Below are 13,248 nucleotides of genomic sequence, written 5' to 3' on the forward strand. Positions count from 1 at the left end.
AGGACAAACCCTCCTCAGGACTCTCCAGCCAAGCCCCTTCCCCAGACCCCATGGTGCCATGTCTGGATCATGCAGTAGCTCCTGGGCCTCCTCCCTCCTTCCAACCCCTGAAAATACGATAACCACTTCCTAAACACAAGTCAATTCAATGTTTAGTTATGATACGTGTGCTATAAACAAGCATCTATCAGAACAGCAATGACAGCAATATTTATGGAACACTTATATGGCCCATGCGTTACGTTAAATGAGTCACGGGCATGATTTCAATTTCTCCTCATAATTACACTATGAGGCACTGACTGTTATCACCCCAGCTTGACAGCTGAGAACACTGAGGCACAAAGAGCAGTTGTCCGAAGGCTGTGCAACTAACAACAGGTGAAACCCGAATGCAAGCACAGGCAGCCTGGTCGAGCCTATGCTGGAACCCAAATGTGAGTGCTGCCTCCATAACCGCACAGCCAAGAGCATGTAAGAAGTCAAATGGTTACGCTACAAAAGACAAGGCAGCACTGACAAATGTCATTGGAAAAAGAACACTCCCAACTGGGAGGGACAGGAAAGAAAGAAATTAAAGGCCAAGATAGATAGGAGTGGGAAAGAAGGAGAGACATTAAGATTTGGGGGCTAAGGGATCAGCATAAGCAAGGCACAGAGGTAAGAAAGAATGGGACCTGCTTCAGAAACTGCAGCAGAAAGACAAGGGAAGACACTTGTGGGAAGGTCAGGAACACTGTTGGAAAAGTACCCTAGAGCCGCCGCATCACGGAGATTCTGTTAACAAGAAGACTTCCACCAGCAACAGGGACCCATCGCAGGCGAGACACTGCCCAGGCTGTCATAAACATGAAACAGATTTCTGAGCCTAGGATTTCTCTGCCTAGGACCCAGTGTGCAGGATTATCTGTCTCTGTGAGTCTTTACTCAGAATATTACTTCTTCCCACACCTCCAAAGTGAACAAGACATATCCACAGGGAACACTGGGAGCTGTACAAGCTGCACGTCCATTGGAGTGGCCCAAAAGTATGGAACTCTGCTACCCTGAGATCCTCCGTGGGCATTCCCTGAAGACCAAAGAGCCAGTGGATCACAGTCAATCCTGGGCAAGAACACCCATCTCTCCCTGTGCAACTTTCCCAAAATAAAACTTTATTCAGCCTTCTCCTCTAAAACCTAAAATAGCCATGGTCTAGTTCTCACAATAAATCGTACTTTTCTTTCTCTCTTTAAGGCCCTCACTGTCACTTTGACTCCACTACTCCAGTGTTTTTCACTATGCACCAGTCAACTTGGCTCATGGCTGCTTCTGCATTTTTGCCTGAGGGCCGCCCTCCACCAGGGCAGTGTCTACATCCTCTTGTCCTCTGTTTTCTGTGAAAACCCCTCTCATATTGCAAAGCCAAGTTTAAAATCCACTCGGTGATGAAATTTTCTCCAAACAATTCACACTGACTTTTCCTCTTTCCTGAGCTACTGAAGCAACAGTACACGTTCAAGAATAGCGTTCTGTCTTGTGGGCGAACATACCCCAAAGTGCTCAGGGGAAAGCTAGCCTCTCATCAAGTCCCTGCTGGCTGAGTTCCCTCAGAGTCTCCCCCAAGCCAGACCCACGTGAGGAGCCTATTCTGACCTCCTGAATGGAGAAGGGGCAGCTGAGCCGCAGTGTGTGTTCTCCATTCTCCTAGCACTGAACATGGCAATGGATTCTCCCTTCTTGGAATAAAATCCTTATGAAAAGATACTCATCTGTCTGGATTTTACCAGCAATGGACTGTGGGTGGGTTAGATAATCCTGAAAGTATTCCTAAATAAGCTTATTAATCTGAAACAGGTAGATATAACATTGAAATCAAGTTAAATCATCTCTTGGACACTGTTTCCATGTTAAGTCTTCAGCTGGTGGTTTAGTAGTTCGCTGTATGGTGTCATAGAAAGAGCATGGGGTTTGGCAACAAACTAGCTGGGGTCTGAATACTGGATTCTCTGCTTACTTTCCACAGACCTTGGGCAGTCATTTCAATGCTCTGAAGCTCAATTGCCCTCTCTGTACATTAGGGGTGAGAATATGTGTGACATATATTATTTTGCACCTAAGCTGAGATAATAAGTCCCTGATATCCAGCGTCAGTTTCCCAGTCCCTCCCTAACTTGTCTTTTCTGAAAATAAAGTCAAACAAAAGCCAGCAAGCGGTCGCATTAGCTTAAATTCTGTTAACAACTCCTCCTTCAGTTCATCCACCCCCAGGAAGAGCCTCACCAGCCGGGGCCGCAGTAGGAGTTCTCTTGCATCCACGGACCACCAACAGACAAGTGCGGAGCATCAGTGCCTCCCACGGGGAACCACAGGCTGAGGGGGAAAAGCAGCCCCGCCCATGACTTTGTTCTACAAGGCTCCTTAACCTTCCTTCTTCCCCCATCTCTCCCCACCCCCCCACTCCCAAGCACATGCCGTCTCCACACCTTCTTGTCACAAAGCTTCTCTCACAGCCTCCACAGCCTACAAAATTGTATAAATTGTACCTCTTTCTTTTTATTGCAACCGAGTTCCTTCTTTCATTCCCCAAATAAGCTCTTCACATCAGACGCTATCTGGCAACGGAGAAGTTGCTTAGAGTGAGAGTAATTTCCTGCCCGGAAATGTTCAAAGAAAGGTGAAAATAAAAGAGACTTACACTGGGCATTACAGCATTTCCTTCTCTTGTGAAACACCTATTATTCAGCAGTTTTACACAACCTTTCATCCTTTCCTACCTCACCCCTACAGACAGGAATACGTGCAAACACCGGTGTGAGTCCAAGGAGAGAGTTATTAGGAATAACATATTACTGTGTATTCACCTGTTAGTAATAAAATTTTATATTTGTATAATACATTGCAGTTTTCAGAGCACTTTAATCTGTATTATCTCTCTGATCACACAAAGAAATAGAGCAGGAATTTTTACTCCCCACGTATAATGAGGAAACAAACTAAGAAAAATGGTTTGCCAAAGGTCACTCAAATACTGGCCAAGTCGAACTAGTGCTAACTTAGTTTCAATCTAGTAATCCAGGGTTCACAGAGTCTGAAGTCAGTAAATCCAGAAATTGCTTTCTCAGACTAAATACTTGTTCATTCATTCAACAGATTCAAAGTTCACTCTCCACCACGTGTCCCAAAGAGGAAAGCTCAGATCCGATCCGTTATCAAATTCTACCATCCTCCCCTCACAGATGGATACTTCTCTTAAGTCCAAAGCTTGTCCTAGAGATTTCCACCATTTCCTCCATGGCTCCCCTACCCCACGCCCAGGGAACCGGCCCAATCCTGTAAGGGACCCCAATACAGTCCTAACTCACTAGTTACAGCTGACTGGACCAGCACTGGACAGCTGATCCAACCTGGTCCAATTGGATTCTCTCTCCCGGAAATTAGGATTTGAGACACAGAGTCTGAATCATATTCAGGCTGTGGGATCACTTCATGTTACTGAGAGGCAGAAATTAAGGTTTTATTGAAAATACCTGTTTGCCCAAAAGAGAACAGGATAGACATATAGAAAGCAGCAGGAGTAAGAGATTATTCAAACCCAAAGAAGAAAAAGTAAAGAGACTAGCTACCAGTATTTTTGCTATTTCTGTTAAGACCAATACACAAAAGAATTTCAGGTGAATCTCCTGCTTCTTCACCAAAATACTACTTCTACAATTACGACCACCACTGCTTCTACTACTAACCACCATCATCACCACCATCATCACTACCACCATCACCACCACCATCACCATCACCACCACCATCACCATTATCACCATCACCACCACCATCACCACCACCACCATCACCACCACCACCACCACCATCACCATCACCACCACCATCACCATTATCACCATCACCACCACCATCACTACCACCATTATCACTATCACCACCACCATCACCACCATCACCACCACCATCACCACATCACCACCACTACCACCATTAGCACCATCACCATCACCATCACCACCACCACCATCACCACCACCATTATCACCATCACCATCACCACCACCATCACCAGCATCACCATAACCAGCACCACCATCAACATCATCCTTTCCTGCAGCCATGTACTGTGAGTTTCTATACCTGGCAACCAAATATACTCTGATGGCCCTGCTATGAGAGGCTCTCATTGTCTCCCTCTGTCCAGTGTAAATACCTTCACCAAAAATTTCTAACCACTCCAGTCCTACCTACAAGCAACATACTGGCAACACTTTGCTGACTTCTATAACCACTTGCAATCGTAGGACCTTCAAATCCCCACAAAGTCCCTCTGAATTATTTGGCCTCTCTATAGAATTGTGCTTTTTAGTTCAGGATACATGTAATCTAGGGGTATGTGGTGACACACTGAGAGGTATGTAATACATCTTCTTGAAAAATCAACTTTAGTCAAAGTCCTTGGAGAAGAAAAGGCAATTTGAATCCATATTTGGAATTATGAAAAATATGGCAGTATAAAGTAATGGCATGCATAATTTTTTTCAACATAAAACACTGAATTTACAGAAATTTTCCTGTGAGCCTGCTTCCCCCAGGTCCCCACCCCAGGGGAAACTGAAAAGAATGCCATAGGGAATGTCTTAAAGGCGCCAATAACGTCTCACAGCCACACACAGGCTCTGGCTACCATTGTGGCCCTCTTCTCTGGCTTGGCCTCTCCTCCCCACATACTCCCTCGCCATTCCGCTCTCTGGGCATCTCCGTGTCACAACGTCTTCCCTGCCTCTGCTGGACAGTGACCCTCAAAGTGTCACTGCTGCTCCGTGTTCTCTTCCTTCTTCCATTACAGAGAAACAGAACAGGGCTGAGTGTCATCCAATGTCTCACAGCTCTATCAGCTTTTACTTAAAACCTCCTCTTCCATAATTCATATTAGTGGACAAAATAAAGCTCAAAAAGGGGTCTGAGCACCTTCTAAAGCAATCCCTACCCACAGGTCCCTGCTGGGGAAAGTGACCCAAGTATGTCCCTAATCACAAGATTCCGTGCTGGCACCTGTGCTGACTGGACCTGGTCTGGGCATTAACCCAAGACAGCCAGTCCTTCAACTGACTGGCATCTCCAGACACCGCCTGCTGTGTGAGCACCAGACAACCCAGATTCTCTTTCTGAATGGAACGCACAGAGCAACTGCAGCAGGATCGGTTAGTAGCAAGAGCAAAACTGAAAGGTAGAGAAACACAAATGAGAGCTGTGTGAGACCATCTTTAACCTCATCTGCCCTGGCATTACCTCTCTGCCCTCTTCCCTTTGACAGTTCAAAATGGACAGGATATGCTTTAAATGCAGGAAGCAGAGACGTCCTTGCTTTTGTTTCCTCTCTCGCGCTTCCTGTTTTCTGCCTCTTCGTGACAAACGAACCTAGACACAGGGCAGGCTGCCTTTCCCTCTGTGCACTTCCTCGCTTCACATCCCCAGATGCGCAAGTGGACGCAGAGCCCTTCTCACAGACAGGTTCAGTTAGTCACCGCGTTCAGCTTCCAGTCACAGTGGCCCAAGCATGGTGACTTAAAGACAGAAAGATATTACCTTTCTCCCTTTCTCTGCTCCCTCTGGGGCACAGTAGTCACTGGTGTGGTTTCACGAACTCAGAAGCTTCAGGATTGAGATTCTCTTGGCTTTTCGCTCATGGCTGGAGCTCCAACCATAACATCTTAGTTCAGGCACAGAAAGAAGAAAAAGAGACGAGGGCTTTCTAAAAAATCCCACCCAGTGTCTTCTTGTTGTGTCTCGCTGGCTACTCCTATCTGAAAGAAAGATGGGAAATGCAGTTGATTTTTAGTTCATATTGACATACCTAATAACACAGGGGTTCTGTTGGCAATGAAAAGGAGAGAACTAACAGTCTGCAGGCAATTAGCAATAACTACCACGAACAGAATGGCAAGCTGAGTGCGTGGATTCTGCCTAGGTCTACTGCCTGCTCCAAACCACGCTGTACCAGAGTTCCACCTCGGGAGCTTTCAGACGCTGGTCTAGCTTTTAACGAAGTAACACACACCCTACACCCCATTTCCCGGCTGCTCCTCTCATGTAATCGGAGTGGTTGGCAGAGCTCGATTTGGGAATTCCCGGGACTCTTGGCTACATGCATCTAAAAAGCATCGACATCCTAACTCCTCACTTAGTAACCCTGGCCAAGACATCTAACTAACCTTCCTGAAATTCCACTTTGTCATCAGTAAAATGGAAGTATCACTACACTCTTCACACAGCAACTCTGAGATTAAAGGACATTCAGCCTGCCATAGCATGATGAATGGTGTCTAAAATTTCACTTCTGTCACATACGGGCCACATTATTGCAAGAGTAAATCAATGACTGGGGTGAGCTTGCACGGAGGGCAGGCCAGGAATTCCAGGTCTCACAGTGGTCTGGCACCACCTCGTGGCAGCTGTTGAGTAAGGATAGGAAGATTCTGGATCCCAAGGTGGCTTTGACTTGGGAAAATGGGAGGGATTACATGACTCTTCAGTTCGATTATCTGGGGAGTTCGGAGACACAAGACTCATCCTCAGGTGCCATGCTTCCTAAGAGCAATTTACCTGTTCTTTCCCACTGGTCTCAGACAACCCTCTGAGGCAGGAGATAGACAGGCCCCAGGCTGAGCAGCTGGAGTCTGTCCCCTGTGGACAGAGACTCCAAGATGAAGATAATGGCAGGGGTAGGGAGGACCTGAGTGCCGCCCAGATAAAAGATAAAGAGACCACACATATTTCCATTCTTGAGGTCAAGGAGACTTTCCCAACTACACATGAGCAGAAAGGCTCCCTGGGGGCCAAAAAGGGAGGGGGCGCCACCCCATAATAGGTGGTGTCAACCTTCCCATAGGTCTCTGTGCTAGAATCCATCTTGGCTACGAGATGCACAGGCACACAGGCGAGGACCCGGAGTTAAACCAAATACGGACTCAGAGCCAGGCAAAGCAAGATGATTGGCCAGAGGAAACCCAGAAGAAATGCCCACATAAGTGATTCAAACCACCACAGAGGCGCGACTCTCTCTCTGAGCCAGCCCGTGTGCGCCTATTCACAGGTACTTTTTTCCTCCTAATAAACACTTTACTTATTTCACTACTTTCCATTTCTTTGCTGAAATTTATTTCTACAAAGCAGACAAGCCAGGGCCTTCTCACTGGCCACTGGCCCTCATGGTCTAGTGCCTAGGATTCAGCGCTCTCACTGCCACGGCCTGACTTCAATCTCTGGTCAGAGAACTGAGACCCTGCTTCAAGCCACTGTAGGCCGAGGCCACCCAAGATCACCTCCATAACTGTCTACCCACAGGGTAAGAACTGAAGCCAGTCCCTAGGTAGGAATGGGGGCAGGTGCCAGATGAGAAGAAGCCAATCGTGGATCACTTTATAATTCTCACAGAAGTGAAAGAAACAGTCTTGGTCAAGAGCACGGCCCCTCCAGTCTCACCTCCTGCTACAAGGCAGTACTGGTCTCGTCTCACCCATCAGAGCACAGGGCTCCTTCCCACCCTGGTACCTTCCTGGGGGCAATGTCCCCCATCGTCACCATGGCCCTACTGCAGAACAACACCATCCCAGTCTTCTGTTTCCGGACAGTTGTCTGTCCCATTAACATTAAATTGTTTCTTTCAGGTATCTCTGTTATCTCAAGTCGTTTAGCCGTACTTTCCCATCTAAATTAAAATGATCTCTCTCCCTGAGGAATACACTCTTTCACATATAAACTGCCATTTCTTCACAATTCCTGTTGTCTTGGCTTACTTTCTCAAGGCCTCATGGGACTTCCCTGCTGTCTCTCCCCCTCCACCCCTTTGCTTTGCATCTAGATAATTAAGTAGGTGAGGGAGAGTGAGGTTGCAGGGACTGAGGAATCTCAGCTCAGTGATGTTCAAACAGGAAGCTCACTTTGTTCTCAGCAATGTACATACTTTCTTACAATAGCCGAGATGTGAAAGCAACCTAAGTGCCCATCAACGCATGAATGGATAAAGAAGATGTGGGATGTGTGTGTGTGTGTGTGTGTGTGTGTGTGTGTGTGTGTGTATACACACATATAGTGGACCCGGAGAGTATTCTGCTTAGTGAAATTAGTCAGAGAACAACCAATATTGTATGTTTTCACTTACATGTGAAACCTATATATATTTGGTAAGAACATTTATGTTTTACACTCTAAGCAAATTTTATTTATACAGTTCAGTGTTATACATTGTATGTTATACACTGGATCCTCAGACTTTATCTGTACCCTTTTACCAACCTCTCCTTATTTCTCCCACATCCCAACCACTGGAAATCACTGTTTTACTCTTTGTTTCTATGTTTGACTCTTTTTCTCATATTCCACATACAGTATAAGTGATACCACGCACTATTTGTCTTTCTCTGTCCGGCTTATTTAACTTTGCACAATGTCCTCATGGTCCATCCATGTTATCGCAAAGCACAGGATTCCCTTTTTCTCATGCCTGAATAATATTCCACCGTATCCATTCATCCATTAACGGACCCTTGGGTTGTTGCCACATCTTGGCTATTGTGAATGATGCTGCAATGAACATGGGAATGAGGACATATCTTTGATACCCTTTTGCATTCCCTTTGGATGTATACCCAGAAGAGGAACTGCTGGATCGTATGATAGCTCTAGAACTAGCATTTATTGATTGGACGTCATGTGCCAAGCACAATCCCAGTCATGTTAGATGAGCGAAGAGGGTTCAATCACTTGTCAAGTTCTCACAGAGAGGAGGCAGCAGAGCCAGGCCTTGACCTGAAAGAGCTTGGTTCTAGAACCCACACTCTCAACACAGAGCGCCCTTCTGAGGAGGCCTCTTGCAGGACCTCTAGGCCACTGTGAAAACTTGGCTGATATGGTGAAGGAGATGGGGGGCCCTGAAAGGTTTGAACAGAGCAATGACATGATCTTAGTTATATGTTAACAGGATCACTATTGCTGCTCTGTAGAAAGTGGGGTATGGGAGGGTGGGGTGGGAGGCAGACAGAGCAGTTGTAAGGCTTTGGCAATGATCCAGGCCAGACATTCACCCCCTACCCCTTCATAACAAGATGCTGGCCTTGTTCATGTTAATACTTCTCTTGCCAAGCACAGTACCTGGCATAATAATGATGGTTGAATGAAATCTTTGGCAATGGCAGTCATACTAGTCATACAGGGGAGGAACCATGCACGTGTCCATATTAAAAACACAGTCTATGATCTCACCCTCAGGGGTGACAGAAGGCATGCAAATGGAAAGAGGCACCATCTCAAACCTTAGTTTACAGAGAATATATGCTTTATCTGCTGCCAGCTTCCTTAAAATCCATAAGCAAATCCTGCTCTCCTCTCCACTCATGTGGGTCCAGATGGGCATGCAAAACTGGGCTTGGGAAATCAAGACCTTCTCTTATTTGCATCCCTGATGCCAGGCCATGGTCCTCTGGGAAGGCTGCTGTTACAGAAACACCTGGGTTTATTCAAAGCTTCTGCATCACCCAAGAGACAGAACCATCATTCTTCTACTCTTATGATGAGCCTTGTGTGTATCCAAGAGATATTCTAAAGCAACACTATCCCTCTAGGTTTACTGTCAGAGCTTTTCATGCACTCACTCTGGGATAGCTCTAAAGCAAGAGCTGGCTGTCTTGTGAAGGAAAGGTGGTGGCTCAGAATGTACACTTACCCTTCTCTGCTGGGCAGTATTTAAGGCTTAGATTAGCCAAGTAAGAAGAGACATCATGGTGACTCTGACTGCCATCGTAACTGTGCCCTATGAAGTCAGGAATGCATTTCTGTTCTTTTCAGTCCTGGAGTTTGCAGCAGGGATCCTGGTCAGTGCCTTCATTTTCTTGATGAATTTTTGGGTCGTGGTGAGGAGGTGGCCACTGAGCAACTGTGATCTTGTCCTGCTGAATCTCAGCCTCACCTGGCTTTTCCTGCACGGGCTGCTCTTTCTGGATGCCATCCAGCTTACCCACTTCCAGTGGATTAAAGACCCGCTGAGCCTCTGCTACCAGACCATCGTCATGCTCTGGAGGCTCGTAAATCAAGCTGGCCTCTGGCTCACCACTTGTCTTAGTCTCCTCTACTGCTCCAAGACTGTCCATCTCTTTCACACCTTCCTACTCCGCTTGGCAAGCTGGATCTCCAGGAAGATCCCCCAGATGCTCCTGGGTGCTATTTTTTCCTCCTGTGTCTGCATTGTTCTCTATTTGTGGGACTTTTTCAGATCTCACTTCTCAGTTGCAACCATGCTACTCATGAATAACAATACAGAACTCACTTGAGAAACTGAGAAAACTCCATTTCTTTCATTCCTTCCTCTTCTGCAGCCTGGGGTCCATCCGTTCTTTCTTGCTTTTTTCTGGTTTCCTCTGGGGTGCTGACTGTGTCCCTGGGGAGGCACGTGAGGACAAGGAGGGCCCAAACCAGAGACTCTCGGGATCCCAACCCGGAGGCCCACATCAAAGCACTCAGGTCTCGTCTCTTTCCTCTGCCTGTATGTGGTGTCCTTCTGCGCTGCCTTCACCTCGGTGCCTTTGCTGATGCTGTGGCACAACAAGATCGGGGTCATGGTCTGTGCAGTGATACTGGCAGCCTGCCCCTCGGGGCACACAGTCATCCTGATCTCAGGCAATGCCAAGCTGAAGAGAGCCGTGGAGACCATTCTTCTCTGGGCTCAGAGCAGCCTAAATGTTAGGGCGGACTGCAAGGCAGATCCCTGGATGCCAGATCTATGTTGAGAGTGGACACGAAATGGGCTCTTCATAACTATGCCTCTGATTGTTCATCAAGCCTTCAGAAATGTATTCCAATTTCTTTGCTAAGGTGTAACTCCAAGTCTCTCTACTTTACATCCATGATCCCACCCACAGCAGAAAAAAATAAAGCTCTACACATGGCCTAGGCAAGTAGAATGGCATTGGATGTCTAGATAAAATGAACAAAATAGGGAAGTGAAGTACTCAGTGTAAATTCTTTGTATACTATAGCTTACTAGTGCTTGGTATCAGCCAAACCATGAGAAATCCCCTCTTATGAAATGATATCTAAATCCCGAGATAGCATGGTTGGTTTTTCACATGACTGCTATTTCTTAACATGAGTGCTAGTGGGACTTCCCTGGTGGTGCAGTGGTTAAGACTCCACGCTCCCAATGCAGGGGCCCTGGATTCAATCCCTGGTCAGGGAACTAGATCCCGCATGCCGCAACGAAGATCTGGCACAGCCAAATAAATAAATATTTTTTAAAAAAATAGGTGCTAGCATATAATATTTGAACATATTCACTACTATGGCAATTATATTATCCTCCTCAAGCTCCACAATATTCATGGAAACATAAGATATGAAAAGACAAACTTGGAAGAACAATGATGTCATCACTTCAGCTTCAAGAGGTACTACATTAAAACGCCTACAGGAACCAGAGGATGGGTCATTTTGTCTGAAAATGCACATTCACCTGCTTTAGAGTGGGAGAAAAAGAGAGGTAGACACTTGCTCAGTAGGTGCCCTGGATGTCAAAGCCTGTGTGTGTCCTGGCTCTACTCCACTTGCTCATGAGGACAGTGCTTTGCCTGGTACCAAGCACCGGCCAGTCTAGTTGGGGAACCTGCCAAAATAGCCTCACTAAAAGGCCTATTTGTGGAGACTGGCATTCTCTGCCTGCCTGCACAGGAAGCTAGCCGGGAAGGCTTTCCTCAGATCACATCCTAAATGGCTCAGCAGAGAGAAAGGTATACCTTTCTCTCTAAAGACATAGATCTTTATGGGCTTCAAAGCACAGCCCATGACCACAGTGGCTCCTGGTTCTGCTGGCTGTGGGTGCTGCTGAGTACTGCTTCCTCCTCAGGACCTGTTCTTGATAACCCCAATCCCTCCTCTCAGTTTTCCCAAATTACCCTTTTTGCCACCTCCAATGGCTGCAAAATTTGTGCCTTCACCTGGTTTCCTCTCCTTGGTGGACACCAAAGTTGTCCTAGGTTTTCCTCAAGAGTGGTCCCCACTCTTGGCTGCACATTAAAATTGCCCGGGGAGCTTTTAAAATCTCAATGCCCAGGCCACATACTAGGCTGATTAAACCAAATCTCTGGAGGTTGAACCTAGGCGTCACTTTAAAGGATCCCTGGGTGATTCCAGGGTGCAACCAATATTGAGAACCACTTTCCAGATGCTCTTTCTCTTGAGCTGGATCATGTGACCCTCTGACTGAACTGTATTGTGACCTTTTAATTCCACCTTTCCCTAAAGTACTTGGAGGAATATGAAAGAAAACTTTAAAGGACATCCTTTCTTATTCTTTCTCTCTTTTTTCACAAACTCTCTCTGGACAGGTCTCCATTACATCTTACTGCTCTCCACAGCTTTATTTTTAACATTATATTTTGATGTAATTTCATACTTAAAGTTGCAAGAATATCCGTATACCCTTTATCCAGATTTACTCATTTTTTACATTTTGCCCCATTTCTCTCTCCTCTCTGCCCCCAATTACAATCCAAAAATATAGGGTTCACTTTAGTCTTCCGCTTTTATATATTTGTAACTCCCTTCTCTAACCATGAGAAATATCCTCCACTTGTACTCAATATATTTGCCCATTTGCTTACATCTAGAATACAGAGAAAGTGGTTTCAGAATTGCTATAACATTGCAAAAAGCAAAATTAACTAGAGTTCAATATTTGTTTACAGATTTTTTTTCATTTTTAGGTAAAATTTATACACAGCAAAATACACAGATGTTAAATGTACGACTTGGTGAGGCTGGATAAGTATGAATATATATATATATTTTTTCATGTAACACCCCAAATATGATATACAATATTTCCATCAGCACAGAAAGTTCCAGTATTCCTCTTCCAGTAAATCTCCACCCACCATGGGAAACCACTGTACTAATTTCTTTCCATAGGCTATTTCTTTCCATAGATTGTTTCTTCCCATAGATTAGTTTTGCCTGCTCTTGTACGGAATCATGTGGTATAGACTCCTGTTTTGCTACTTTAACTCAACATAATGCCTTTGAGATTCACCCTTAATAGTATGTGAGTCATAACTTGTTTATCCACTTTTGATGACCATTTGCATTGTTTACGGTTTGGAACTATTATGAATAAACATTCTTGAATTCATCTTTTCGTAGCCATAGTTTTCATTTCTCTTAGATAAATACTTAGGAGTGGAATTACTGTGTCATCAAGTTGGTGCACATATAGCT

General features: G+C 45.6%; 2 protein-coding genes across 2 annotated transcripts in view; one reads left to right on the forward strand and one right to left on the reverse strand.

Annotated features, from left to right (window-relative positions):
• MGAM (maltase-glucoamylase) overlaps positions 1-5,612 on the reverse strand; it is a 105,828-nt gene extending 100,216 nt beyond the window's left edge. Inside the window, exon 1 of the mRNA XM_067041974.1 lies at positions 5,572-5,612. The gene's annotated coding sequence lies outside the window, so the exon portion shown is untranslated. The remainder of the gene's footprint in view (positions 1-5,571) is intronic.
• Positions 5,613-9,761: 4,149 nt separating this feature from the next.
• On the forward strand, positions 9,762-10,766 carry TAS2R38 (taste 2 receptor member 38). The gene is given in 4 exon segments (XM_059074761.1): positions 9,762-10,307; positions 10,309-10,383; positions 10,385-10,500; positions 10,502-10,766. Coding segments are annotated over 4 exon segments (1,002 nt in total).
• Positions 10,767-13,248: the final 2,482 nt, after the last annotated feature.

This window comes from Kogia breviceps, chromosome 9 (assembly GCF_026419965.1).
Source record: "Kogia breviceps isolate mKogBre1 chromosome 9, mKogBre1 haplotype 1, whole genome shotgun sequence".
Taxonomy (NCBI): domain Eukaryota; kingdom Metazoa; phylum Chordata; class Mammalia; order Artiodactyla; family Physeteridae; genus Kogia; species Kogia breviceps.